This window comes from Aulonocara stuartgranti (assembly GCF_965226115.1).
Source record: "Aulonocara stuartgranti genome assembly, chromosome: 17".
Lineage (NCBI taxonomy): Eukaryota > Metazoa > Chordata > Actinopteri > Cichliformes > Cichlidae > Aulonocara > Aulonocara stuartgranti.
This window is the reverse complement of record NC_138953.1, coordinates 24074258-24101836: the sequence shown is the minus strand read 5'-3', so window position 1 is coordinate 24101836 and position 27579 is coordinate 24074258. Positions and strand designations below refer to the sequence as shown.

Sequence of the window (27579 nt, the reverse complement as noted above, 5' to 3'; positions counted from 1 at the left end):
CCTCTCAGCAAATAGCGGGGGTGAGATTTTTCTTTTCGTAGAGATATTCAATTCTAAAACTCGACAGCTAGCTATAAGTTCGTGTCATTGGACGTGTTTCAAATAAAATCTTTCAGTAACGCTTATGGATTTTCTAAAGTGGTTTAGACTTTCTCCCCAAAAATTTCTGTCGCCATAACTAATACCCAACCACCCTCTGACATTTCTACTCGATGGTACGTTCCGTGTCGTAATCGGAAGAAGATTGAAAACATCTCAAACGCGGGCAGCGTTTCGTTCAAGGGATTCATTGAAAATAAGGTAGTAAAGTCTATCAGTTACTGCTGTGTTCTGAGTTTAGATAGACCTTCACCAGTAAGGGTTAGCTACGACATTGCCAGGCTGCGGTTTGACTGGTAAAAACGACAAGCAGTGCTTCCGCATTTAAACCAGCAGCACGTTTTGCTTCTAGACTGGTGACATGCTACCATTATTATTATTCTTCCACAAAAGCCACACTAGTTTAGCTGAGATATCATATTCACCTAGTTTTCCTTTACAGAAATAACATGAAAATAAACGACCTTGTTGCAACTTAGCGAGAAAAAACTTAACTCATAAGCAGTAATACAATTTTAAGCACTGTCTGCATTTGTACTAAGTTTAAAAAGGGGGGGACTCTGTGTGTATATTAACTGCGCCGAATCTAATGTTGATCAATGTAGTTTGGTAAAACATAGTCCAGCTGCGTCCTACTTGCTGTGCATGAGTCTGTAACTACTGGGATATGAAAAACAAGAAAGTCTTTGATTGACGTTTGGTTTTTAGGATCCTTAGCAACTGTAACCCTGCAGACTTTTTTTCCTTTTTTTTTATTGAACATAAGCAAAAATACTGATTTAGTTTAGTTAAGTTTAACTTTATTTTTTATCTGCAAGATACAAAAGAGGGTTTATAAATCCCCAACTAGTGTAGTTAACAAAAACTAAGATAAAAGTAGGCCTGAAAACAATTTTAGTTGACTGAAATAAAATCCAGTCTAGACTTTTTAAAAATATACATTCAATAAGTTCCTGGAAATTTTCTTGATATAATGGCATCAGTTGCAGCAGATTTGTGTGTTGTACCTCCATGATGTACAGCTACAACAAGTGGTTGTAGCTCAGGTGGTAGAGTATGTAGGTATGATGTATGAATGTGTGTGAATGTTAGAAAGATAGATGTAGAAACAAGTGCTTGTTTGAATGGGTGAATGATGCATGTTGTATAAAGAGCTTTGACTGCTCTAGTAGAGTAGAAAAACGCTATATAATAACAACTCCATTTGCCACATCTAAGGTGCTCAAACACTTAACAGAACTGACTGATTTTAAGACATTACAATTAACACAACATTTATTTTGTGCCTGAGTATTTTGTGCCTTTTCATTAGAAGCCCATTGATTTACCTTTAAGCGTTAAGACAAACCTAATGTTATTTATCCCAAAAGTTGGGAACCTGTTTAGTTAATCAGTTAAAAATCAAGTTAAACACAACCTTTAACAAAATAGCTTAATATCATCATATATGTAGTGTTGAGACTTTTAATTATCACATTTATCATGACTACTGGTACATTTACCGATAATAATCTGATCAATGAACTGATGTTCTTGTTTAAAAGTGGTTTTAAACAACAGGTATTGATGATCATCCTAATCATTTCCTATCGGTTATCCTTCTGATTCTTTCAGTGGAAGTACGCGCGACATGCAGGAGGACTCAAGCCACAGTCCCAGCTACACCGTGCCATGTGACGACTTTGTTCATGTGGTGGAGTTCAGTCCCTTCAGCTCCGGTACCCCGGCATCTCTCCTGGCCTATGGTGGAAACCAGTACGTGGTGGTGGGCACCTGCCTCTTCCAGGTTAGAGATACAGTCTCACGTGTTTTGGTTCACTGAGTGCACATCTGTTTCCTTCTCTGAATGCAACTTTGCTCCTACAGGAGGAGGATGTGGAGGTCGAGGGAGTTGAATTCAATGTTCTTCGAGCTTTTCACCATGAACTGCGTGTCGATGCTCTAGCCTGGAGCCCCGAGTCTCGGCTGGACAGGATACCCACTATCAGGTACTAGGCCACTTGCATTCCACGTGCTTTGGCCTTCTTCTGTTTTTTTTTTTGTTTTGTTTTTTTATATCCAAATCAAGTCTTTTTATTAACATCGTTCACTTTGTAGCTCGGTGGCTTGTTTAAAACTCTTCATGTAAGCGCTTTCTGAAACATGAATGAAGACACCCATGTTCAGCTTCGGGAGCTGAAGACATTCAAAACATGGGTGGTCACTTTTGAGCTTGATTGAAGTTTCTCATCTGATGTTTCTGGTTTTCGCTGGGTTAAATCAACTGCCCCCTGCTAGGGCTGGGCGATATGGCCTAAAATTTATATCGCGATATAATTTCAAGCATGTGCGGTAACGATATATATCACGATATATTCTTTTCTTCTGTATAACGTATTTTCCACACTATAAGGCACACTTAAAATCCTTTAATTTTCTCAAAAATCGAGAGCGTGCCTTATGTATGAATTCTGGTTGTGCTTACTGACCTCGAACCGATTTCTGCGTGCAGAAATCTGTTAAAAAATGTTTAGTACAACTTTGGTAAGCCGCACTGCTTGATGGATTGTCAGAGCATTATGGCTGCCGTAGTGAGGAGCTTCGCGGAGTAATCTGGGTCCAAAACTCCATCCACTTCAGGTCCCAAAGTCAAACGAACACTAACGGTGTGTTCACACCAAACGCGATAGACGCGAACGAAAACGCCCCAAACGCCCCTAATTTGACGCGTGCACATTCGCACCTCGACGCGTGTCCAAGAAAAATCCATCGCGCCTCAAAATTGCATACTTTGACGCGCGTGAACCGGAAATGTGGGAGGAAGTTGTGCCAGACCGGTATCTTTGCTAGATGGCAGCTGTCGAGCTAGCGCTTGAAGAGAGAGTCTCCCTTCTCTATTTACTGTGGAGAGCAGAGCAGCGGCGTTAAGGACGTCCTCGCCGTACCTGGGTCCATCAGGTCCTCCAGACGCGTGAGCAGTTTGGTGAGTTTCACCACTTGCTTCAGGAGCTGCGCCTGGATGAGGCGATGACAGCGATATCGCCGTCTTTCCCTCGCCCAGTTTGAGGACCTGCGGCCCGCGCTGGTCCAAGCATCGCCCGCCTAGACACCAACTACAGGCGCTCAATCCCACCTGCAGAGCGCCTGTCCGTCTGCCTGAGGTTAGTAAAAGTGTTTAATACGGTAGTCCTTTATTGATACCTGTGCTAATATGCTAAACTATCGTTTATAGACTGCTAACATGGATGTGCTATGCTATCAATGAATGCCGTTGGTGTTTACTGATATCAAACTGTAGCATTAGGACCACTGTGGGTTAATCTTTGTAGTGATTAGGGCTGCTCGATTATGGCAAAAATGATAATCACGATTATTTTCACTGAAATTGAGATCACGATTATTTGACGATATTTATTTCGTCCGCCAGAGCTTATATTATTTTTTTTTACATGCTGTAGTGCCATTTGTGGGAGCATTTCAAGTTGCTATACATCAATACAACTGTTATAGCCCATATTTTAAAAATGTGTATGCACTAAGTCCATAGTAACTACATTAATTGCAAAAAAGTGCAATAAACTACAAAAAAATTGAAAATCGTTTTTGTTTTTACATATATTTCTACTTGGAGAAATTTAAGAGGTTTATCCCTCAAAACTTTAAATACAAAAAAGTTGCAAAAAATAGTTTACAACAACAGGAAATTTATTTTGACTGTCTTCATAGTTTTATTTTTGGAGATACAGCAATTTTTATATACTGCAGGAAAAACAAAAAAACAATCCTATGATGCAAATTTGCAAAGAATGTGCATGTGCATCAAAATAAACTATTTCCAGCAGTGCAATTCGAGTTCTAAGGCCTACAAGTAAAAAACTACATTTTCCGCAAAAATGACGTCACTTGCGATAGTTCACGTTGACGTCTTTTTCAGTGTGGGAAGTGTTAAGAACAGCTGATCGGATCGGCAAAGCGTGTTTCTGGAATATTATGTTTTTGTTCCTGCAAGCTCTTTTTATGCAATTTTTGCAAAGCTATATGTGGAAGGAAACCGTGACCGAGGACAAGCTGATGGCATAAGATGTAAGTACAACTCCTCTGGTTTCATATGGAAAAAAATTTATTGTGCTAGCTTAGCGTTCAGGTTCTACAGGGATTTAAAAATAGTTACACAAAACGAGCATGCTGCTCTGACCGGCTTTAAAGGTTTAACAATAACAATGTATTGAATAATGACTTTAAAAAATAATATAAAATAGTGTGCAAATACTGATAACAGTGCAAATGTTTGCAATATAAGAAATAAATGAAAAATGTGAACTTTGCAGTGTTGCTCTGTGGTGCAGCTACGACACCATAGCAAAGTTTACACACTGTGTCTACTTGATCCACGTCTGACTCCGCGAAGCCATAATGTTTCCACACCACTTAAGTTTTTTTTTTTTGTACCTCTCTTTTCAACCAACGGCAGTCCACTCCTCTCCAAATAACTTCTGCTTAGCTTTCCGAGCTTCCCTCGGGTCCTCTTAATTGTTGTGACGCGTGTTCGAAATGCAGAGCAGTGCGCTTGATTTGCCACATGGAGCAGCGCGAGAGTAAAGCATGAGGGAGGGGCTAATAATCGGCTCAGTCATTTTTAATGATCGTTGAAAGCCCAGATCGTAATCGTGATTAAAATTCGATTAATTGAGCAGCCCTAGTAGTGATACTCACTCCTTTTTTTATTTAGACCTGGTTTAATTCTGGTATAGTTGAATATTTGTATATAATCCCTGCAGCTGTCAGACTCTATAACAGGGGTCACCAGCCTTTATTAAAACTGAGAGTTAGATAAAACTGAACAGTTTGGTTCATCTTTAGTTGCATGGTTCCATCTTGATAAGCTATGTCTTATCACAGATTTATTTTTCAAAAATATTAATGATATAAGAAAGGAAAGGGCTACATGTCAACATAAAACTCTTTATTTCTATTAATGTCTTACTTCATTCCTACCTGATTGACATGTTTAGGAATTATGAGTGATTGGCTCACTGTAGTTGTGAAAGTTGCTACCAATCAAATTATGATATGTTAAAGTTAAAACAAAACACAACTGTTTTAGATATTATCTAATATACATTTTGTAATTATCCTTATAATTACAAAATGTTTTATGTAAGATTCAAGTTTTGTGATTTAAATCTGACATCACAAAAGTATTTTGGAATTTGAATAATGTATTTTGTAACTGCAGTACACATAATACTGATTTTGAACAATTTTGTCCAGGTTCCTTGTCACCGGGGACTCCTTCCAAGCGTTCAGTTACAGAGTCGGTGTGTCAGATCACCCCCCAGGTAGCGACGTCCATCTGGGACTGTCTAGTGGACGACTTCATGGCTGTGCCTTCACCTGGAGACTGGCGGTCCATCACAGAGGGATTCCAGGAGCGCTGAAACTTCCCTCTGTGCTGTGCAGCTCTGGATGGGAAGCACATCCAGACAAAGGCACCCCATATATCATATAGGAGACACACACATTGATATACACTAAATATTTATTTCATTTCTTTTTTTTGTGGTGCCCAAATTTATGCACCTGCTTGATTTTGTTAAAAAAAATTGCACACTTTTTGTAAATCCAGTAAACTTCTTTTCACTTCTCAAATATCACTGTGTGAGTCTCCTGTATGATATTTAACTGATATTTTTTATTGTAACAACCAACGATTTATACAGGAAAATAATGGCTATTAACAAGGTTGCCCAAACTTTTGCATCCCACTGTATTAGTATATTTTGTCATTAGTATAATATGAAATAAATTCTACATGTCAAGTCGTGTGCCAACGTTTGCTGTGAACTAGAGACATTTGTCATTATAAAAATTTATTTGAAACAATATTAAAATTCTCGAACAGAAAAACATTAAACATAAATATATAAAATATAAGTATTTACAGAGAGACAGGAATAAAAAGGACCCAGCTGCTCTCCAGCGCAGGAACAAGGCTGAGGAGGAAATGCTCCATTGGAGACTGGTGTGGCCTCTTCAGGGACTCCAGGATGGCCAGCTCCACCGCCGATGGACCGTCCCTCATCTGCCTCGGAGCCGTCCTCCTCTGAGGACCTGTAAAACAGCACAAAACACAAAGAAATGAGAAGGCTGCTACTAGATTTTAATTTCAACATTGAAAACAAAAACAAAAAACAGGATATAATCAGATTAGTTGTAGATATTTAGTAAAGGTGATCACAAGGGAATCCAACCGAGTAAAAAGCTATCAGTGCTTGCTGTACATACCTGTGGGTGCAGCAGCAGGAGCTCAGGGACTGGGGAGCCAGGAGAAGCAACAGGGGATGCTCTGCTGCAGAATCAGTTGTCTCTATCAATACAGTATTAAATGTTAACAGGTTGAATATAATAATCAGAGAAAGTATATACAGTGGTCCATCATTTATTGCAGCAGGGGTTCTCAGAAACACTAGGCCCTGGCCACGCACTTCGTACACTGTTTTCCCCACACACATGAACATTGGTCACAGTTCTCACAATTGATTCTCAAAGTGCAAACCTTTGTAGATTGCAAAACGTAAAAGTATTATTATGCCGCGTTTTGTCTTCATCTGCCTGCCACTTTCGTGCGCCTTTTTCCCTTGCGGTGCAGGTGTCTATTTCCGAATGAGGGTCATAGTTATGGGTGTTTTTGTGCGGTTTTTTTTTTTCTATTGGACGTGATGGTTATCAAAACCAAACATGATAAATTTGCCACGCGCAGGAGACACGGCACGGAGGAGATTTGTCAATCAGGCTGCAGAATGCAATGCTGTACTGTGCAATAAAAAAAAAAATCAGCGAAAAAGCGAGGCAGTGACGGATGAACAGCGGGACCACTGTGTGCTGTTTATTAATAAACAAAATATATTCCTATATGACAACATGCATAAAAGCAGAACGGTATTTGTACGTCCATGGGAAAATAGCGGTGGCTTGCTAGCTTGCCAGGTCAGTGAAAACTTTCAAAAGAGAAATGAATGAACTTACCAGGTTGCCCGATCTCTTCACATATCTTCCTCCAAGCTCTGTCCTTTATATTCCTGTCTCGGTACAGAAAGCAGCTGGTGTCGTACAGCTCTGGGTTGTTTGCAACAGCATTGATTAGCCTTCCCCTCCACTGAAGAATGAAGGGCTTTGGCTGGATCTGCCCCTTTGACCTAGGTCACAGCCACGTCACCAGGCTCCTGATTGGTTGTCGCGGCGCAACTTGACGCTGGAGTTCAGATTTTTCCAACTCCAGCGGTAGATGCGAAACGCGCGTATGCACAAAATGCAACACAAAAACTCAGGCGCGTGTTTTTTTTCGCAAGTCAAACGCCTGAAACGCGCTACACTGACGCGCGTTTCAGGCGTTTTGGCCTTTTCACGACACAAATCTGCTTCCGAATTCAACATTAATGAATCAATGTTACGGAAGTGGAGGAAGGGCAGTTTTTGGCTTTCCCCATATTTCAAAAGTGCTTCATCTCTTTGCTGTGACATGGTTGTAGCCGCTACGATGCTTTCTACCAAAACAGGCGCAGCTTGATGACATCATCATCATGCGCTATCGCAATAGCGCATATAGTCAAAATCTCTATCGTTAGCCAAATTTATATCGTTTCCATCATATATCGTTTATATCGCCCACCCCTACCCCCAGCGTAACCCTTTTTGTGTATGCTGTGTATGCTAGCACAGCGGTCTCCAACCTTTTTTGCACCACGGACCGGTTTATGCCCGACAATATTTTCACGGACCGGTCTTTAAGGTGTCACGGATAAATACAACAAAATAAAACTAGTACCGGTACCAAAATAAAGAAGATTTATTCATAACACACGTGAAAACACCAAGGAAAACCGAGTTAACGATACAAACGATAACAAAATAACGCTGAAAACCGATAAAAACTCTGAAAACTATACATTTCACACCTGAGCCTCAACTTTCGCGGCCCGGTACCAAACAACTCACGGACCGGTACCGGTCCGAGGCCCGGGGGTTGGGGACCGGTGTGCTAGCAGATTCCTGCAGTTGCCTGTAGGTTTTCATGTGATATGACCACCAGCTCCAGTGGTTCCTTAGGTTGTTTAGGTTGCCACAGTTGCCTGTAGTTTTCCATATAGGTCTGCGAATGCTTGCCAACTACTAGGTGAGTGACTGTAAAATTAAACAAAATGTAATGCAAACTGGAAATAGAAAAAGTTCAGCAATGTTATTTATTAACCGGTTGGAATATATACACAATCTTACCCAAGCAACAGATGGTTGACAGTGTCTAAGCCAATGTAACTGATGCCTTATTAGCAAAAGGCATTTGGTTGGACATTTGTAGCTCATCTGTAGGTCATGGGCCTCTTGTTACGTGAGAGGTCATGATGAGGCAGGATTAGAAGGTCTCCAGCCAACTTTCACTTCCACATTAGACATTTACGTCTTTTAACATAACAGGGTCACTGTTGTAAACACAGTTTTTGGGACCAGAGAAGAGACATTTGCAGAGAAAGCACACCAGCCAGTGAAAGTAGTCATCACTGCCTCTTGCTGTCACACTGCAGATGCCAGGATGTGAGCAAAGTTGTTTCAGGTGGCTTTGGACAGGAGGGAAGTAGCCCAAGCAAAGATTGTTAGAAAGCAAGAGTTTTCGCCTGAGGCGGTGGATGGGAAGGTTTCGTGGTCCCCCTGGAGGTGTTTAGCCTTTCTGTAATTGAAAAGGAAAAGCAGCTGGCCTTCTGTGGTTTACTCCACAGGACCCTTGAGCCAGCCCTGTGACGTGCGCACTTGTTATTGCGCTGATGACTACCCACTCAGGTTCCATCCCTCCCTTCAGGCTGCACGTAGCTGTGCCTTCCAGGAAAAGTACAACGTTCTCACGGGTTTGCCTCAAGTGGGGGCCCAGAGAGAGTAACAGAGAGGGGAGAAGAGGGGCCTCAAGCTGCCACCACAGCAGCTTATAATGAGAACAAGCCTGGAGACTATTAAAACCACAGACTTCAACTGAACACACACATTTTTCAGCCTTGCCTGTCATTTACTATATACAGTGGACAACATGCTGGCCTTTATCAGAGAGTTAAAGGCACAAAGAGAAGATGGGCAGAGGGACATGAGAATGACATGACAACAAAGACCCCCAACCAGGCTCAAACCAGAGAAGCTAAAGTTCATGTTTGTGGCATTTTACCCTCAGATGCCCTCAGGGATGATTGCAGCTTGGATCACTAGGCAACCAGAAACAGACATGCATCAGTAAATTACATGCTAATATATTCTGTAGTTTGCACAGAACATATTTTAAAACTTCAGCTTGGCATCCTAGTTTGCTGCATGCATGGGTATATTTGCAAGGATGTATTCTTTTTATTAAATGTATTTTCTAAATTTCTTTTCAGCAAATAATAGAAGTACTTTGACAAATAAATAACTGATGGATATTGTATTATCCTATAATTCCAACTAGGGCTGGGCTATATCATACCGTTCACGGTAATACCGGTGTAATGTTGGGCAATGATAAGAAAATGAAATATCGCGATAGGATATGGGTAAAACGCGCATGCGCAGTGCCTTTGTTTGCATACGCACATGGCTGCAACGCAGAATGAGAAGAGCGAAAGTGGATCGTTAAATGAAACGGATGAACCAGAATTAGTTTGTAAAAATGCTGCAACTTCAGTGGTGTAGAACTGGTTTAGCTTTCATCCGTCAGATATACAACAAAGCACTATTTTTGGTAGCGCATGCTAGCGGGCCGTCGTTATTACCGTGTTTTTTGGGAGATACGGCGCACTTAAAATCAATCCTTTGATCTTTCTGAAAGTCGACAGTGTCCCTTTTAATCCCGTGTGCCTTATGTATGAATTCTGGTTGTGTTTACTGACCTCGAAACGATTTTATGTGGTACACGGCGCTCGAAAATCTGTCAAATGTTTCAGTACGACTTTGCTAAGCTACGAACCCACACCGCTTGATGTATTGTCGGAGCATTATGGCTATAGTAGGCAGGTGCCTCGCTGAGTGAAACACATACAATATTACCATATTGTATGTGTTTATAACCTCTTTTAAGTTTTGTGGATATTATACATGGTTATGCTGAGGATATGTCGGCCAATTTCCACTGGAAATGCCTTTTGGTTAAACTGTCAGCAAGGATTTGCATTTGCACTTTAAATTTTTTATATAACTTTAATGCATTTAAAAAGCTGCTTGTGTAAGTGCAAAATACATTGATGTTTTTGGGGGTTTTTTGCACTAATAAAGTTGAGGAGTTGTAAAGTATTTTATCTAGTGTCAATTATATCATCAGTTATATCGTTATCGCAAATTTTCAAATGTATATCGTGATAGATATTTTTGGTCATATTGCCCTGCTCTAATTCCAATTCTTGGGGTCTATCTGGTAATCTTCTACTCAGGAGCTTTCATTGTTTCACAAAGAGTTATTATAGTTTTGTATTTTGTGATTGGTTTTTATTAGTATTTTATCCTGACATTTTATTTACGTTTGGTTTAATTCAGCCTCGCTTTGTCAGATAAAAAAACTAAACCACAGTTCTTACTCCTCCACATCAAAAGTAGGCAGCTAAGGTGGTTCAAACATATCTTACCAGAAGGAGGTCAGGGGGCAGACACATGACACGCTGGAGAGATTTTATCTCTGATCTTGGAATGGCTCGGTGTTCCTATGGAAACTTTGCAGGAGGTGGTTGGGAAGAGTGAGGTTTGGACATCGCTGCTGCCCAAACGACCTGAACCAGGTTAGGCAGGATAAGTTGCAGTGTTGGTAATGTAAGAAGAGACTCAATAGCATTAAAATGGGGGGAGTCTAAGAAGAGGCATGGTCTGATATCCTGCGTTGGTTTTGTTCCTCGAACACCAAGGTTAACATTGTGATATGATGTTATCACTTTGCGATGTATTGTTTTGGTGTTATTGACACACCATCACACCGCACACCAAACCCTAACCATGTCCCTAACAGCCATGTTTTTATTTTTTGTTTTTTTGTTTTTTTTTTACATTTTCTTTTTCCTGAGTGGACATTGGCAATTTTTTTTCCATGTCACAGAACTAATAACATTGTGATTGACCAAGATTAATTGTGATGATTCAGGAAGAACGCCAACATGGGGGATATCAAATACACCCAAGGCAGAGAAGCCCAGACCTCCCTGACCACGTCTTTCAGCTCTTCTGGGGGAACACCAAGGTGTTCTCAAGCCAGCCAGGAGATGCGATCTCTCTCTCTCTCTGACGACATAGCTCCTGGAATCACTGGGACGCTCGGGTCAGACCACTGGGCTTGCACCCATAACTACTGTCTGACTTACTGGACCCATGTGGTGCTTCTTGTGCGTTGCAGACCCACAGAAGGCCAGGTCCATATTTTGTCTTTGGCCTGCATCCAACTGGCCCTCATAGGCTAAGGCCCGGCTACCAGGCACTCTTTCTTGGACCCCTCTCCCCGGGCTTGATTCCAGGGGGCCCTGGTAACCCTATCCTGAGCAAAGCAAACTGGCTCCTTGTTCTCTTGTTCATAAGGGTCGTCTGAATCACTCTTTGTCTGGTCTCTTGCCCAGGACCAATTTGCCTTGCAAAACCCAACTAGGAGCAAATGCCCCCTCAACATAGCTCCTGGGATCAGTGGGGCACAGACCTCCCCACCACAATAAAGCAGGGATTCATAAATGTCATTACAAGATGAAAGGGGAAAACATTCACATATGCATACAGTATATAGACTCTAAATGTAGCTTCTTTTTTTAATGTAAAACATTAAGCCAAGATTCTGCTAATTTTGGTCAAGCAGACCTTTCAAAGATGTTCTCACTTTCAAAAACCTATCCTGTTTCAGCCTCTGTGGGGTTAAAATGATGGCACGAGGTAGAGTGAGTTTATGTCAACAAAACAAAAATTCACTGGAATTTCCCCTTTTTATTCAATGGGAATGGCTTTGACATTTAATTTAAAAAAAGGCAAAACGCCAGCGTGTGTTCCATGTTTTACAACAAACACTAATACGCAGGTTGAGAGGGCCTGTCCTAATATAATCTAATCTACTGTAGCAGTAAAACCCTGGAGCACGTTAAGGCTGTTTGTAGTGACATCATGCCAAATCCATCTGTGCCTGTGCTCGAAAATGTGTGAACTGCTGTCTGTTTATTCTGGTGATATGTGTGTGTTTTTCTTGTCATAAGTGAGTTAGTGTAATTGTGTGAATAATTGCAGGCGCTGGTATACGAGGACTGATTAGAGGGGAAAGTCCTCTGCCTGGCTCTGCACAGGTTTTTTTGAACAGAAGTGTGCACAAATGGCGTGAGGATTCTTATTTTTCTACATGTTTATCTTAGCTTGCAATCAGAATCTCCCTGGCAGTGTTTCTACTGATCGGCGTCCAAGTTTTTACCACACACACACAGTCTCATCCAGAGGTGTCAGTGTAGGTGGTTGCATGATGTCGTTTGTCATCGGTCTGACTGTTTTGATGCTCACTCTGTGTTTTTATGTCCTCTCTTTGCAGGTTGTGCACGGCTGCAGCTGACAGAAAGCTACGCCTGCTGACTTCTGATCTTCAGGATAGGCATGAAGTCAAGGTAATGCAACATCTGGAGCACATTGGCCACAACTGCGCTTGTCATTAGGCATCAAACTTGCGCTGCTTAGTGCTGACGTTCAGTGCTTAGCGATAGAGGAAGTAGTTAAACTGCTACAAAACATTCATTTAACAACTTATTGATTGGTATATTTTCTGTTTTTGTTCACACGTTTGTTTTTCCAATGCTGTCACTAGGTAATGGAGGGTCACACCAGCTACATTAACCATTTGGTGTTCGAGCCCATGGAGGGGAAACAAATTGCTTCCGTCAGTGATGACCACACTTGCAGGTCGAACCCGTTTTATTTCCATGTGTGTGTGTGTGCGTGTGTGTGTGTGTTCCCAGCTTCTGATTTTCAGTTCTGTTCTCTGTTAATGGTGCAGAAAGTTCTGACAGTGTTTCCACAGTGAAACACGATGCTAAGCACAACATGCTCCAGTGTGACTGTGCGTAAGCACAGAGCTGCTTTGTAGCTTTTCTAGCTAATTGGTTAAATATGGAAATCCAATTAGCTGCAGAAAGATTTTCCTCTCTCTAAAGGGGGGTGGGTGTCCCGTAACAGGGTCCCCAAAATTTCCTTTTCAATTAAGGCGAGAGGAGGGGAAAAAGTGTATCAGTAGCTGGGGTCACCACGGGGACAACCCCTGTAACATTGTGAGGCTGGTTCTGCTGCAACATACAAGCACGTCATTTAGCTTTTACTTCTGGATGCCCACTTCAGCCACATAGCCGTTAGTATTAGCTGTCCTGGAGGTAGTTAAGTCATATACTTTTAGCTAGTTATTTCAGCTAGTGTTGCTTTTTGTTTCAAATGGCAGCAGCAGTGTAGAAACTCTAATATTTTTAGATTCAAACAAAAAAATGCAGGTAGTTGGAGATAACGGACTGGATATAAAGATGAAAATAGCTACACTTACACCACCTGTCATGGAATAAGGGGTGACTATGTAAATCAAGACTGTGGACACATAGTAACAACTTCATGCACCAAATCATACTCTTCTTTATGTCAACCAGTTGGGGAATATCTTGAATAATATAGAATAGAATAGAATTCAACTTTATTGTCATTGCACATGCGCAGGTACAGGGCAACGAAATGCAGTTTGCATCCATCCAGAAGTGCTTTAGTGATATAGATATATTACAATATATATTAGCAATAATATAGATATGTGAGTATATTACAGAAATGGGTCTATTATGGTATGTTATAATGTACACGGTATGAAGTATGTTGTGAATATTCTATAACTATAGGTATGTACAGGCTGTAGTGAGTACAAGCTATGTACAGGATATGAACAGGATATAAATATGAAAAACTATACGAAATAAATAACTTTACAGAAATCTGAGATATACAGCTATATATATAATATGCGCACAACATCACATGAGAAACGTCAATCAAGTCATAAATTGGGTTAGGAGTAGGCTTGTCTTTTTATACAGTTGGACCTGATTGAGTCGACACCTTCTGGCTAATAGAAAGAAGAAAAAGTTTCGTTTTTCAGACCTGACTGTAGACTGCATATGTAGCTATGTTTCTCTATGAAGACCTCCGCGAGGCCTTGTAGATCTCAGAAGGGAGTCTGGTGTGGGAATGGAGAGTAGACCTTTAACTGAGGAATCCAGTGTCCGGGATGGGGTGTAGGGGAGGAGAAGGTTCTGATAATTACTGGATTTGTAGCTGAGAAGAAGGATTTTACAGGAGACTTACCTTGACTGGGAGCTGGTGAGGGTGATGGGTTAGCAGGACTTGGTGCAAAGAACTTTCCAGAGCAATGGAACCTTATTGTTGTTCAGTTAGAGAAAGTTGGTTGACATCCAGATTTTGATATCTTCCAGGCAGTGAATCCAAAGCAGAAATACCTTCAACATGCATTTTTTTTTTACTGGCTAGTCTGGTTGCTGAAAGACTTCAAGTGTTATAGAAGTATATTTGAAACTCATTTCCCTTGCTCTGTGACCTCAGTAAACACTTTCCACATGGCTTTATGATCTCAGTTGCTAGTTTCAGGCCTTATCAAATAAAAAGTGAAGATTATCATAATTTTAAGAGCATTATCTAAGTCCTTCCTGTCTTGTTGTTATTTACACAGGTAGAGCCATGCCTTGCTTTTCGTGTCTGGTTTCAAAACACCAAGATATGAAAGCAGCACGGTGGCACGGTGGTTAGCACTGTTGCCGCACAGCAAGAAGGTCCTGAGTTCAATTCCACCATCAGGCCGGGGTCTTTCTGTGTGGAGTTTGCATGTTCTCCCCGTGTTTGCGTGGGTTCCCTCCAGGTACTCCAGCTTCCTTCCACTGTCCAAAGACATGCAACTTGTGGGGATAGGTTAATTGGATAATCCAAATTGCCACTAGGTGTGAATGTGTGAGTGAATGTGAGTGCGAATGGTTGTCTGTCTCTGTGTGTTGGCCCTGCGACAGACTGGCGACCTGTCCAGGGTGTACCCCGCCTCTCGCCCTATGACAGCTGGGATAGGCTCCAGCGCCCCCCGCGACCCTGAAAAGGATAAGCGGAAGTGAATGGATGGATGGTGAATGGAAGATATGAAAGCCCAGGCATGCAGCTAACCACAATACCTTATTGGCATTTACTGCCACATCGCAGACAGTCCTTTATCATGCTGCCATTAAGAGAGAGTTTAATCTCATATTCTGAAGTATAAAAAAATGCTATTAATATCTGTTGATGTGGATTCTGAGGTGGAGGATATTTTTCCAATAATTTATTGTGAAACTATGTGTGTTTGCATTAGTATTGTATGATTTTGTCTTGAGAGTCACACTGCATTATAATCCAGCATTTTTTTTTAATATACAGTGCTTTGAAAAAGTATTTATATATTTTTTATATAATTATGGCATAATTTCTTAGATTTTCTCCGTATTTGTCACACTTACTTCTTACACATCATCAAACAAATACTAATATTAGATCTCCAAACCTACCTCCCTGTGTGGAAAAAGTAATTGCCTCTTAAACCGAATAACTGGTTGTTCCACTCTTGGCAGCAAGAACTGCAATTAAGCATTAGTTATCAAACATCAGTTATCATAGAGTCTTTCAGATCATCGTGGAGGAATTTTAGCTGATTTTTCTTTACAGAAGTTTACAACAGAAGTTGTTTGGTTTTTTTTCAACTCCATTGAATGGTTTTCCAGATGCTTTGGCCTGTTTAAGGTCATGCCAAAGCATCTCAATCAGTTCTAAGTCTGGACTTTGACTTGGCTCGTGTGTTTCAGATCATTGTCCTTCTGTGTAACTTGAGTGCTCTTGAGCTTCAGGTCATAAACTGATGGTCAGAAATGTTCTGGAAGAGAGCAGAATTCATGTTTTCATCAAGTTAATCTAGCAGCAAAGCAGCCCTTCACCAGCACACTCACAGCAACGTGTTTGACTGTTGTTGTGATGTTCTTTTTATGAACTGCTGTGTTAGTTTTATGTCAGATGTAACGAGACTCAAACCTTCCACAAAGTTCAGCTTTTGTGTCGTCAGTCCACAGAACATTTTCTTAGAAGTCTTGGAGATCATCAACATGTTTTTTGGCAAATTTGAGATGAGCCTTTTTGTTCTTATTGGTCAGCAGTGCTTTTCTTCTTGAACTCTCCCATGGATGCCATTTTTGCCCAGTCTCTTTCATATTGTTGAATCATGAACTCTGACCTTAACTGAGACAACTGAGGCCTGCAGTTCTTTAGCTGTTGTTCTGGGTTCTTTTGTGACCTCCTAGATGACTCATCGATGCACTCTTGGGGTAATTTTTGTCGGCTGGCCACTCCTGGGAAGGTTCACCGCTGTTTCGAGTAGGGCTGGGCCATATTATACCGTTCACGGTAATACCGGTATAATGTTAGGCAACGATAGGAAAATGAAATATCGCGATAGAATGGGAGTAAAACGCGCATGCGCAGTGCCTTTGTTTTCATACGCACATGGCCGATTGTTGAGTGAAACAGATGAACCAGAATTGGTTTGTAAAAATGGTGCAACTTCCGTGATGTGGAACTGGTTTGGTGTTTGTCCATCAGATACACAACAAAGCACATTTTTTTTGCAGAACATGCAAGCGGCCATCGTTATTGTCGTATTTGTCGGACTAAGATGCTCTTAAATCTGGGAGTAATCTGGGTCCTAAACTCTGTATGCTTCAGGTCAAACAACACTGCAGCATCACTGAGCGTTAAAAACTGTCTAAATTCTTTCATCTTTAGTAAAACGATCAGCATTGCTGCTTTACCAGGTGTAACTATGAAGTTTAGCTTCCAGGCATCCATTAAAACAAAATTTATTACATTTATCGGAGTTAGAAGTTAGCAGGAAGCTAGCGGAAGTTAGCTTGCTAGTTTCGCTAGTTGCCTAAGCATGATATAGCATGTTCTGACTGAGAGATTTCTGAAAAAATTCAAACGTACATCTCTGCTATCACTTCCAACATAAATGAAGACAGGAAACTAAACAGCAGGGACGTTTGTAGGGTTACTGAAGTTGGGCTAGCTGGTATATAATGATGTGCTACGTGATCGCTAGCGACACAGCTATGTTAGCATAACATAAACAGTGAAGCTGGAGGACGAACACTAACACTTTTCCACTTATAAAAGTTAGCTTGAAGGTTCCTCATGGTTAGAGACAAATGCAATCGCATGGCAGGATGCTGTAAACGGACCAATCTTCAGTCAGGAGAACAACTGAGATAATCCATCCACAATACGAGGTTAGTCATTAATATACTGCAACAACATGGGAATAGAGCAGCTGCCAGAGAATTCAACATTAATGAATCAATGGTACAGAAGTGGAGGAAGCAAGAAGAATGAGTTTAATAAAGTTTGATTTATCTGACTGCTTTGTTTCGCTTAATGTGCCTTATAATCCCGTGCACCTTATGGTCCGAAAAATACGTACTGCACACTGCAGTTTAATGTTGCAAAGCACCTCTTTTTAACTTCAGTGGATATTATACATGGTTATGCTCAGGATATGTCAGCACATTTCTACTGGAAATGCCTTTTGGTTAAACTGTCAGCAAGGAATTTGCATTTGCACGGTTACATTTTTATAAAGCTTTAATGTACATAAAAACCAGCTTCTTGTTGAAGTGAAAATAAATGGAAGGTTGTCTTTTTGCGCTAGTAATGTTGTGGAGTTGTATTTTGTCTCGCATCAATTATATCGTCAGTTATATCGTTATCGCAAATTTTCAAATATATATCGTGATAAATATTTTTGGCCATATCGCCCTGCTCTAGTTTCGAGTTTTCTCAATTTGTGCATAATGGCTCTTACTATGGTTCGCTGGAGTGTCAACGCTTTAGAAATGGGTTTGTAACCATGACTTTGTCTCTCACAGGCTTTTAGTCGGTCCGTTTTTGACTATCAGCAGCATAGTGATCCCCCTGTCCATTCACATCTGAACAAGTCTCCTCAACTCTATTCCTCCGCTCCCTCTGCCAAGTGTCCAGAGAAAACAGGAGTGCGCTCTCTCTGCTGAAAGATTTAAATTCTGTCATGTTGAGAAAATATGGGACGCAGGAGGAAGACAGAGGAGGAACAAGGGATAGATCAAGTTAACAGGAGACGACCTTCCAGTCAGCCCACACAAACTGAGCCTCGATATGAGAACAGGAAAGAAAGGGAGGGAGGTTTCTATCTGCATGTATAGACTCATGACCTCTCCATCAGTCTGTTAGCTTTGGCTGGAGTGCCTCTACTATAAGTTTGTTGTCATCACTGTCCCCTGCAGCTGTGGGACCTCTGCTGTTTCCAGTATGCAACCTGACGCTGGAGCAGCAAGGTGGGGAACCAGACTGCACTTCCTCAGAGATGGAGTCTTGCTTCATGTAGTCTAAACAACTCATGGTGTCAGTGTAGGTGGAAAGGGTGTGGGTTATGCCACCTAGAGATCACGAGGGCACACTGCAGGGTTCTGAGAGGATTTGGGGCTGACTGAGTTCACCGCTGAACTCAGGAAAACGCCCACCTGCTGCTGCTGCATTATGTGTATGGTTTAAAGCAGTATATCCTGTTCTCACTGATAATCCGTTTGCTTTTTCCTCAATCCCTCATCTTGTGTAAGGGGAGAAAAAATTACAGTACTGTGATAGCCTGTCCTCGATTACTGGTTCTCAACCTTATTGGGTCCCTATAAGATTAGTTCAAATAACCCTCTGTAACCCCACCCACTCAACATGTTCTGAATTTGTTGTCATGGATTACAAACCTGACCTTATTCAACACTTTTAGTTACATAAAGGTGGATATTCTGTTAATGTGGGCAGCTTCCATTACTACTGCCTTTTTAAAAAAAATAAGTAATCTTGGAAGTTGGGAAAATTGTGTGAATCCTGTGTGATCATGTGTTTTAAAGTCAGTAGAGCGTAAGAAATGCTATTTTTAGAATAGAATAGAATAGAATTCAACTTTATTGTCATTGCACATGCACAGGTACAGGGCAACGAAATGCAGTTTGCATCCATCCAGAAGTGCTTTAGTGATATAGATATATTACAATATATATTAGCAATAGTATAGATATGTAAGTTTTATAAAACATTTAATACATTTTTTTTGTTTCTCGCTCTGTCAACAACTAAATAAGTCGTTAACCAACATTTTCCACCTTTCTCAGTTGTTTCTGGGTCTTAAGAGAGCATTCCTGCCACCTTTTCACAATCTGGACCACATGTTTTTTTAGATCAGTCTTAGCTTATAAAGAAGAAGCTAGATGTTTCTAGATTATCAAGATTCAGTGTTGCTCCCTGCTAACAGATTTGTCAAATTACAGACATTGTGCCTGACTGATATTTTCTCATAGATTTATATAGGAACTGAAATATTTTTGCAATTATAGTTATCGCCACCTGGGGGCTTTATGAAAAAAACAAAAACAAAAACAAAACACACAAAAAACAGCCATGTCCATCTTTTATATACAGTATATGGTTCCAGCTGTCCTTTTAGCCTCATCAGAAATGGTGTTACTGGAAGGATGAATGTCAAGAAGCCATTCTAAAGGAAGGAAAACCGGGAGAAAGGCTGAGGTATGCCAAATTATTCAAGAACTGCACTGAAAATCACTGCACTGACGAAGTAATGGATCCAAACTTGAAATATGTACGGCTTTAGGAGAGAGGTACAACAGTGAGTATCTGGAGCCATTGTAGAACATGGTGAAAGCCCTTTCATGGTTTTGGGGCTTGATTTCAGCCAGTGATGGTGGGGATCTTGTCAGATTTTTAACCACCGTACAAAACCACCTGGAAAGCTTCTGGTTATCAACAGCTTGAATGATTTCAAACACTCTGCCAATGCAGTAAAAACATACCTGAATAGAAAAACACACAAGGGAACACCATCAGTCATGGATCGGCCTCCCCAGAGCCTGAACCTCAACATCATCTTAACAGACAACTGAAGAAAAGGCAGAAACATCCAAAGAAGAGCTCTGAATGTCCTTCAAGAAGCCTGGAGAACTATTCCTGGAGACTACTTAGTAACTGAGTTCAGGTTGTGTGGAAGAACAACGGAGGTCACACCAAATATTGACTTTTCAGTTTGTTAGCCATATATATTTGTGTTCCCTGTTCATGTAGTGACCCTTCAAGGTACCTGAGATATGATTCTTATTTCTCACCTTTGATTATTTATTCTATTCTCTAAAACAAATCGGGTCACACAGTGCTAACGGCATTTCCCGTTTCCTTCATTTATCCGAAACCCCAAAAAACCACAACGCTCCAACCTTATTGTTTGCTCACTCAAATCACTTCCAATGTCCTTTTCATCTCTGTTGTTGTACATGGAAGCAGAGAGTTATTGCTTGATGTAGTGTGATGCAATAACAGTGCTTTATCAGAAGAGGTGACGCGTGTTTTCGTGTCTCATGTCTTTCACCTCATTCGGCAGAGGTTATGTTTTTTTGGGGAGCTGGCGTTCTCCATTTGAAGGGGAGAGCGGTTGACCGCAGTTTGGCCGTTGGTGGTGTAGCGTGCAATTGAGCTCTGCTTGGCTAGTGGTCTAAAAGAATAGGGTTTAGTCGTTGTTTTCCTCATGTGGTCTGGGGGTTTTTCCTCTCTCTTTTCTTTCCCCCCCCCCCCCCCCTCCTTCGTTCTCCACAATGGAGGCCCAGGCTGCACATGGGCAGAGGAGAGAAGCCTAGAGTTTTGACAGCACCCTATCCTACTGCCTGCACGGGAGACGAGGCAGGAAAAGTTGAGTGTTTACTGTGGTCTTCATCTGAGACGGGGCATATCCTCCCCTACACCGCACCACTGAGGACATCAATCTCTCCAACAACACACTTGACATTTAGATAGTCTTTGGAGGTACTTTATTACATGATGTCTTTTGCATGACCTCATCAGTCAGCGCCTTCCCATGCTTCACAAGACTTTGTTTTATATTCCCAGAAACACTTGCAGCCTTCCCTGTGCCCCCATCTCCACCTTTTCTTCTAGTTCAGATGTGGTTAACCGTAGATCCAGGTCTCAGGAACCGCAGCTCTCTCGGTCCAAGTGATTCATTACATCCGTGGTGTTGCTGAGCTGCTTTTGCGATCATACATCTTATTTAGCTGCTGGAGCCATACTCTAATTAAGATTGGTCCTAATCCTCCAGAGCTCTCTGTTTCATTTGCATAAGGTAGGATGCTGTTCAACTTTTCTCCGCCACGCTTCCCCAGCTGACGTGCGTTTCGCCGCCCTACGCTGTATTCCACAGAAAATGAATGGCAGCGGGCCGCCCACAGCGAAACATTTGCTGTAATGCAAGTGGAGCATAACACCAACTCAGGCGAGGGTGCTTAGCCCCCTACCTCCATTCCACTCCAACCCACCTTCCTCTGCCCCTGCTGTCATAGCTCAATGTAATTTGACGCTGGCGTTTTTTCTGTAAGAGTCCAGTATAAGTCTGTCTGTCTTCGAAGCTTGAAGGCCCAAATCTGAGAAAAGAGCCCATTTTCCCTGGAAAAGGATGAAGACAGCTGTACCCTGCTGCAGATTAGAGGAAACCATGAACTTCAGTGAAAAGACGCCACCCATTATTTACTCACCAGCCTTTTACTGTGAAAGCCAGGCATGTTTCCACAAAGCTGCAGATTTATTGAAAAATAAAGGCACTCCAACACGATTCACCAGTCTGGCATTAGTGGGTATCTTTGCTGCTGTGATCTTTATAGCAACAACAACCAGCAACTCACAAATACAGCTAACCAAATTTCGTGCTGAAGACCAGAGATGGGCAGTAACGCGTTACTGTAATCCGATTACTTTTTTCAAGTAACGAGTAAAGTAAGGGATTACTATTGCAAAAACGGTAATTAGATTACTGTTACTTTCCCGTAAGCACGCTGCGTTACTGCGTTACTAAAACCGTGATTTTTTTTTTGCGTGTCTCATGACAGTGACGTAAGCAAGTGCGACGTTCGTGACAACAGCTGTGTGCAGATCAACAATGGATAATATATCGAGTGCGGGAGAGAGTATGAGCGTGCAGCGTTTAAAGCGTGGAAGTACTGACCTTTAAGTTTGATTCCATAAAAAGTGACAAAAACATTAGTGTCCGCTGTTCACTGCGTGGGAAGAAAAATTCTTTTTACAGCGAAAAAAACCCTAAACTTCCGAGCAAGCACGGACAGTACACTGCCACGGGAATATGAAACTCCCAGATCCTTCCACTGACCGCTACGACACACCTGCACCAGGGCAAACCTCCGCCTGCCCCACTCCTGCTATACAGGTGAAAATAGAGCAACAGGACCGCTGAGTCCTTGATTTTATTTATTTTCTGCTGTGTTTTACCTGCATTTATTTGAAAGAGTGAGTGTAAACACAAAAACAAATTTTATTTTATGTGCTGGAATATGCAGAAAATAGGTTTAAATGTTAAACAAATTTCTTCCAGTCAGAGAATGTTGCATATAATTTAATGTTTGCTTCATGCGTAAAGTTAAAAGATTAAAACTAATAAAACAAGTTTTAAAAAGAGACTTTTTCATTTGATTACATTTTATATGATGGGTTATGCAGAAAAAAATAGAATTGGGCTGAAAGATCGATCGCTTTATTACCTATTCAGGTTGTAAATCATTTTTTAAAAAAGTAACTAAGTAACTAATTACTTTTGAAAATAAGTAATCAGTAAAGTAATGGGATTACTTTTGGGGGGAAGTAATCAGTAATTAGTTACTGATTACTTTTTTCAAGTAACTTGACCAACACTGCAGAAGACAACAAGAGTCAAATCAACAGGAACAATATCCATCCATCCATTTCCTTTCACACTTCCAAAGAGGTTATAGTAGCGGCAGGCAGACCGAGGTATTCTGAACGTCCTTCTGCCCAGATGTTTTTTCCCTGTGTCTTCTGAGAGATTCTGAGACACCATCAGCCCAGATGAGATATATGGTCATCAGCCACTTTATTGGTTAAATCTGTTCCACTGCTTATTAACATGAATATCTAATCAACCAATCACATGGAGGCAACTCAGTGCATTTAGTTAGTTAGATATGGTCAGACCAAGCATTAGGATGGTGAAGAAGGTGATTTGGAACGTGTCATGGTTGTTGGTCTGAGTATTTAAGAAACTGCTGATCTGCGATCTCTAGGGTTTACAGAGAATGGGTCTGAAAAAGAGAAAATATATGAGTAAGTAGCAGGTCTTTGTGCAAAACGGCCTTGCTGATGTCAGAGGACAATGGCCAGACTGCTGCAAGCTGATAGGACAAAAAAACAAAACAAAAAACCGACAGTAACTCAAATAACTACTCACTACAACCATGGAATGCAGAAAAGTATATCTGAACGAACTGCACGCGCATCAGGTGGCCTGCAGCAGAAGACCACACTGGGTACCCCTCCTCTGAGCGAAAAACAGGAAACTGAGGCTGCAACCCACATAGGCTCACCAACATTAGACGATAGATTAGAAAAACGTTGGTCTGTCCCAGATTCTGCTCTGACATTCAGATGGAAGGGTTAGAATTTGGTAAAACCAACATGACCCATGTTGGTTTTACCAACCAACCAACTTGGATTCTATCCTGTCTGATATTAACTTATCAGGCCAGTGGTGATTGTGTAATGGTGTGGGGGTATATCTATTTGGAACACTTGTGGTTCTTTACTACCAATTGAGCATTGTTTAAACACCATAGTGTGCCTTTCTTCCGATGGCTACTTCCAGCGGGATAATGCACCATGTCCATGACAGTGAGTTCACTGTACTCTAATAGCCTCCACAGTCACCAGATTTCCATCCAAAAGAGCTTCTTTGGGATGCTGTGGAATGAGAGAATGACATCATGGATCTACAGCTGACAAATCTGCAGCAACTGTGTGATGAATCTATGCCATGAAGAATTAAGGCAGTTCTTAAGGTAAAAGGGAGTCCAACCCAGTGCTAGCAAGGTTTATCTAATAGTCTCTCCAGTGAATTCTGGGACTACCAGGGGCATGTCTAGAGAACTTTCCAGGGAGGCATTCTGATCAGTCCAGACAGCTTGCAGCCAGCAGTAACCCATTTCGACCTTGTTTACTTGTGTTCATGAGTCTGGATAAATGACCAAGTGAAGGCTGGAATGTAGACAACTGATAAATCAAGAGCTTAACCTTTAGGCTCTCTTTAACACAACATCTGCATGCAGTTTCATGCTCCACCCTCCCGTCACTCAAGACAAGATGATGGTGCAAGTTGAGGGAGTTTGATAACTACTGCAAACATACACAGCTGCAGCAAACACAGAACCATATCTCATCCAAATATTGGATCATTGCATGCCTTAATAGGAATAAGAAAACTCAGGGCATTATATTTGCAAAGGTCAAGGCTGTGTGTGCCATTATGCTTTTGCATTTAGCACTACAGAGAAAGAAACCTTTGGAAGGTCAATTCATTCTAATGTTATGTAAGGGCTAAGGGTGGCTCAAAATCCGATGCTATTTTTAGGCGCCTGCTCTAAAGCCCCATCTTTGCTGTTAATTAAGAGGTAGTGGATTTTGTTTTTGGATTTTAGGCCAAGAACAGTTCACGTGTCAAACTGAATCAATCCGTAGCACAACTAATTAAAAATAATTAGAGCCCTGTGTTTTTTTACCTCCTACACAATAATGAGACAGTTATACAGGTTTTGGCAATTAATTCTCACAGCACTTGCGAACACAGTGTCAGTTCCAATACTCTGGAAACAAAGTGAGTCAAACTGGGTCAAACAAGGTGCCTCACTCTGAGATCGCTCTGCATTTTGTTGGTGTCCATTTTAATCTTTGTTGTCCACGTGAATTCATGTCTGCAGGGTGTGGGACCTGGATGGGAATGAAAGCGCTACTTTCCGGCTTCAGTCTCCTGGCATCAGTGTGTGCTGGCACCCAAAGGAAGTCTTTAAGGTAGGAGTTGCCTACTCTAAAGCTGAGGTAAAACACCTGAGTAGTATAGATGGTTTACAGTTGGAGGGTCAGGTGTGAGGTCAACTTTATGGATGCCCTCACTCCTCCGAGACATCCTCATTGTTATCAGAAACACTTGAAGTTCACGTGGGTGGTTAGATAAGCCAAATAAAAGATTCTGCCCAACATTCAAATATAGATTTTGTTGTGAAATATCTTGATGTGGAGCCCAAAGCACACATGTGGGTAAAGGCCTGCTGAAGTGTACAGAGGAGGGTGAGAAACAAAAAAATATAGTTTTTAAATCCTTTCATAATGTTGCAGAGTCCAACAGAGTTTAATCATGCTTAATTTCTACTTTCTATACTGTTGCATGCTGGGACATGCTCTAATCTGTAGTTTAACTGATATATTGCACATGATATACATAAATCAGTATATATTTCACTGAAGCTCCACATCTCTAAACCACTGTCTCTGTAAATATGGTTTCTACTGCATAAAGTTAATAGGGTCAACAATAAAAATACAATAAATTATACACTAAAAACCATAAATCTGAATTAGAAAGAAGAACTCTCACATAATAATAGAAGTCAGCTTTGTTTGCACAAAAACAAACGCCAGGATGTCCTGCTCAAGTAGATCTGAAAGCAAGTGAGATTAAACGACTGAATGATTGGGCAGCTCTTGTGCGAAAAAATAGGTTGTTCCACAGATTAGGAGCCACCACCGAAAAGGTCCTATCGCCTCTGCCTTTGAGCCTGGAAGTAGTAACATCCAAGAACAATTGGTTCCTAGACCTCAGTGCTTTGGTAGGCGTGTAGAGCTTCTACGCCAAAACACTAAGACTCTTAAAAACAAGTAATAAAATTTTAAACTGGATCCCGAGATGGACTGGAAACCAGTATAGGGAGGCCAATACAGGTGTGGTGTGGTCATGCCATTTCTTTATTGTCAGAAAGCGAGTTGTTCCATTTTGTAGAGCCTGCAGGCTACGAAGTAACGACTTAACAAAGCCAACGTACAAAGAATTAAAACACTCTAATCAAGAGGCATTAAAGGTGAGAATTACTCTCAAAGTCATGTTGAAGGAGATTGGCCTTCACCTCACTGAAGAGATGTAATTGAAAAAAAGCTCATCTTAATTGTTTCCCTGATAAAGACGTTTCACAACCTTCACGGTACCCTTAATGATGAGTTTTGATGCCTCAGTGTTTGATGCCCATACTGTAAAATATGTCCACTGGCATTTATGTAACCATGATAAAAATAAGTACCATCATTTTTAGGAAATCTCTATGAACCGACAGGATATTTGATACCAGTTGTTTTCTGTTCATATAACCTTGGTACAGAGGTTTAGTTGTGCTCCAGGACCCACCATGCATCCGTGTCATCTTTGCTACCTTTGTTGCAACCAAAACGAGCACCACTTTCAGAATAAAGCATGAATTTGGTGCAGAAGTACAAAGTGTTGTGAAATCCTTGCTACATTCATTACGTCCTGTGCTCTCTAGTTAATGGTGGCAGAGAAGAAGGGGACGATTCGCTTTTATGACATGGTCACCCAGCAGGCCATCCTGTCACTGGAGAGCGAACCGCTCATGTCAGCAGACTGGTGCCTTACCAACACGATCAAAGTAGGCGGGGTGTCGGGCAGCGACTGGCTGATCTGGGATATAACTCGATCCAGGTGAGAGGATGTGTGGTGCTGATATTGCTCGAGGTATTGATTTGGGATGTGTCTAAGTCACGTTTTTTGTTGTTTGCAGTTACCCACAAGAAAAAAGACCAGCTCACATCGATAAAGCACGGCTGTTTAGGTGAGGAAAGTTCTTCCATAAGCCTTATTGCTTCGGTTCATACCTGCTCAGGTTTCTCCTTTAAATCTGGTCAGTCTGTGATTCGCTAAAAAATATTTTAATTTTATTGAAATTGAAAGATTTGGAGTTTTCTTTTTGGTCTTTTACAAAGACCTGAATTGGTTGGCATCACAGAAGAAACTTTCATAACTTAACACAAGTCAGTTTCAGGAGGATGATTTTATATTTCAGACAGTAATTCTCCAATTGTGTGAAGGCTTTCAAGACTTTGTTCTTCTCTCCAGGTGGTCTCGAGCCAATGAAAACCTCTTTGCCACAACGGGATGTCCAGGAAAGATCAACACTCAGCTGATCATCCACCATCTCGGCCACCCGCAGGTCTGTGTGTGCTTTCCATAGTTGTTATGAGTTTTGTTTTTGTTTTTAATTAAATTTAATGTGATTTCCATCAGCTCACGTCACACACCTCATGTCGTTACAGCCGGTGGCGATCGGGTCGGTGACCGTCGGATCAGGCCTCAGTTGGCACCGGACGCTGCCGCTCTGTGTGGTCGGCGGCGACAGGAAGCTTTGCTTTTGGATGACTGAGATGTAGAAATCTGTTGTGGAAACCTGCGTCCTGTTTCTGTTTGTGCTCAATAAAATATTTTTCCAAGTA

The 27579-nt window shown here is 41.3% G+C and overlaps 1 protein-coding gene and 1 long non-coding RNA gene across 2 annotated transcripts; one reads left to right on the top strand and one right to left on the bottom strand.

The window, feature by feature from the left end:
* The first annotated feature begins 21 nt into the window (after positions 1 to 21).
* On the top strand, positions 22 to 27579 carry nup37 (nucleoporin 37). The gene is made up of 10 exons (XM_082510490.1): positions 22 to 300; positions 1714 to 1885; positions 1966 to 2087; positions 12623 to 12695; positions 12893 to 12987; positions 25005 to 25095; positions 26616 to 26791; positions 26871 to 26921; positions 27206 to 27299; positions 27403 to 27579. Exons 2-10 carry the CDS (start codon positions 1730 to 1732, stop codon positions 27514 to 27516), a joined length of 972 nt encoding a protein of 323 aa, XP_082366616.1. The 5' UTR covers positions 22 to 300; positions 1714 to 1729; the 3' UTR covers positions 27517 to 27579.
* On the bottom strand, positions 5991 to 7805 carry LOC309692209. Its single transcript, XR_014272245.1, has 3 exons — positions 7105 to 7805; positions 6364 to 6445; positions 5991 to 6189 (listed from the first exon to the last, which is right to left on the bottom strand). It is a non-coding gene; the product is annotated as an uncharacterized lncRNA (long non-coding RNA).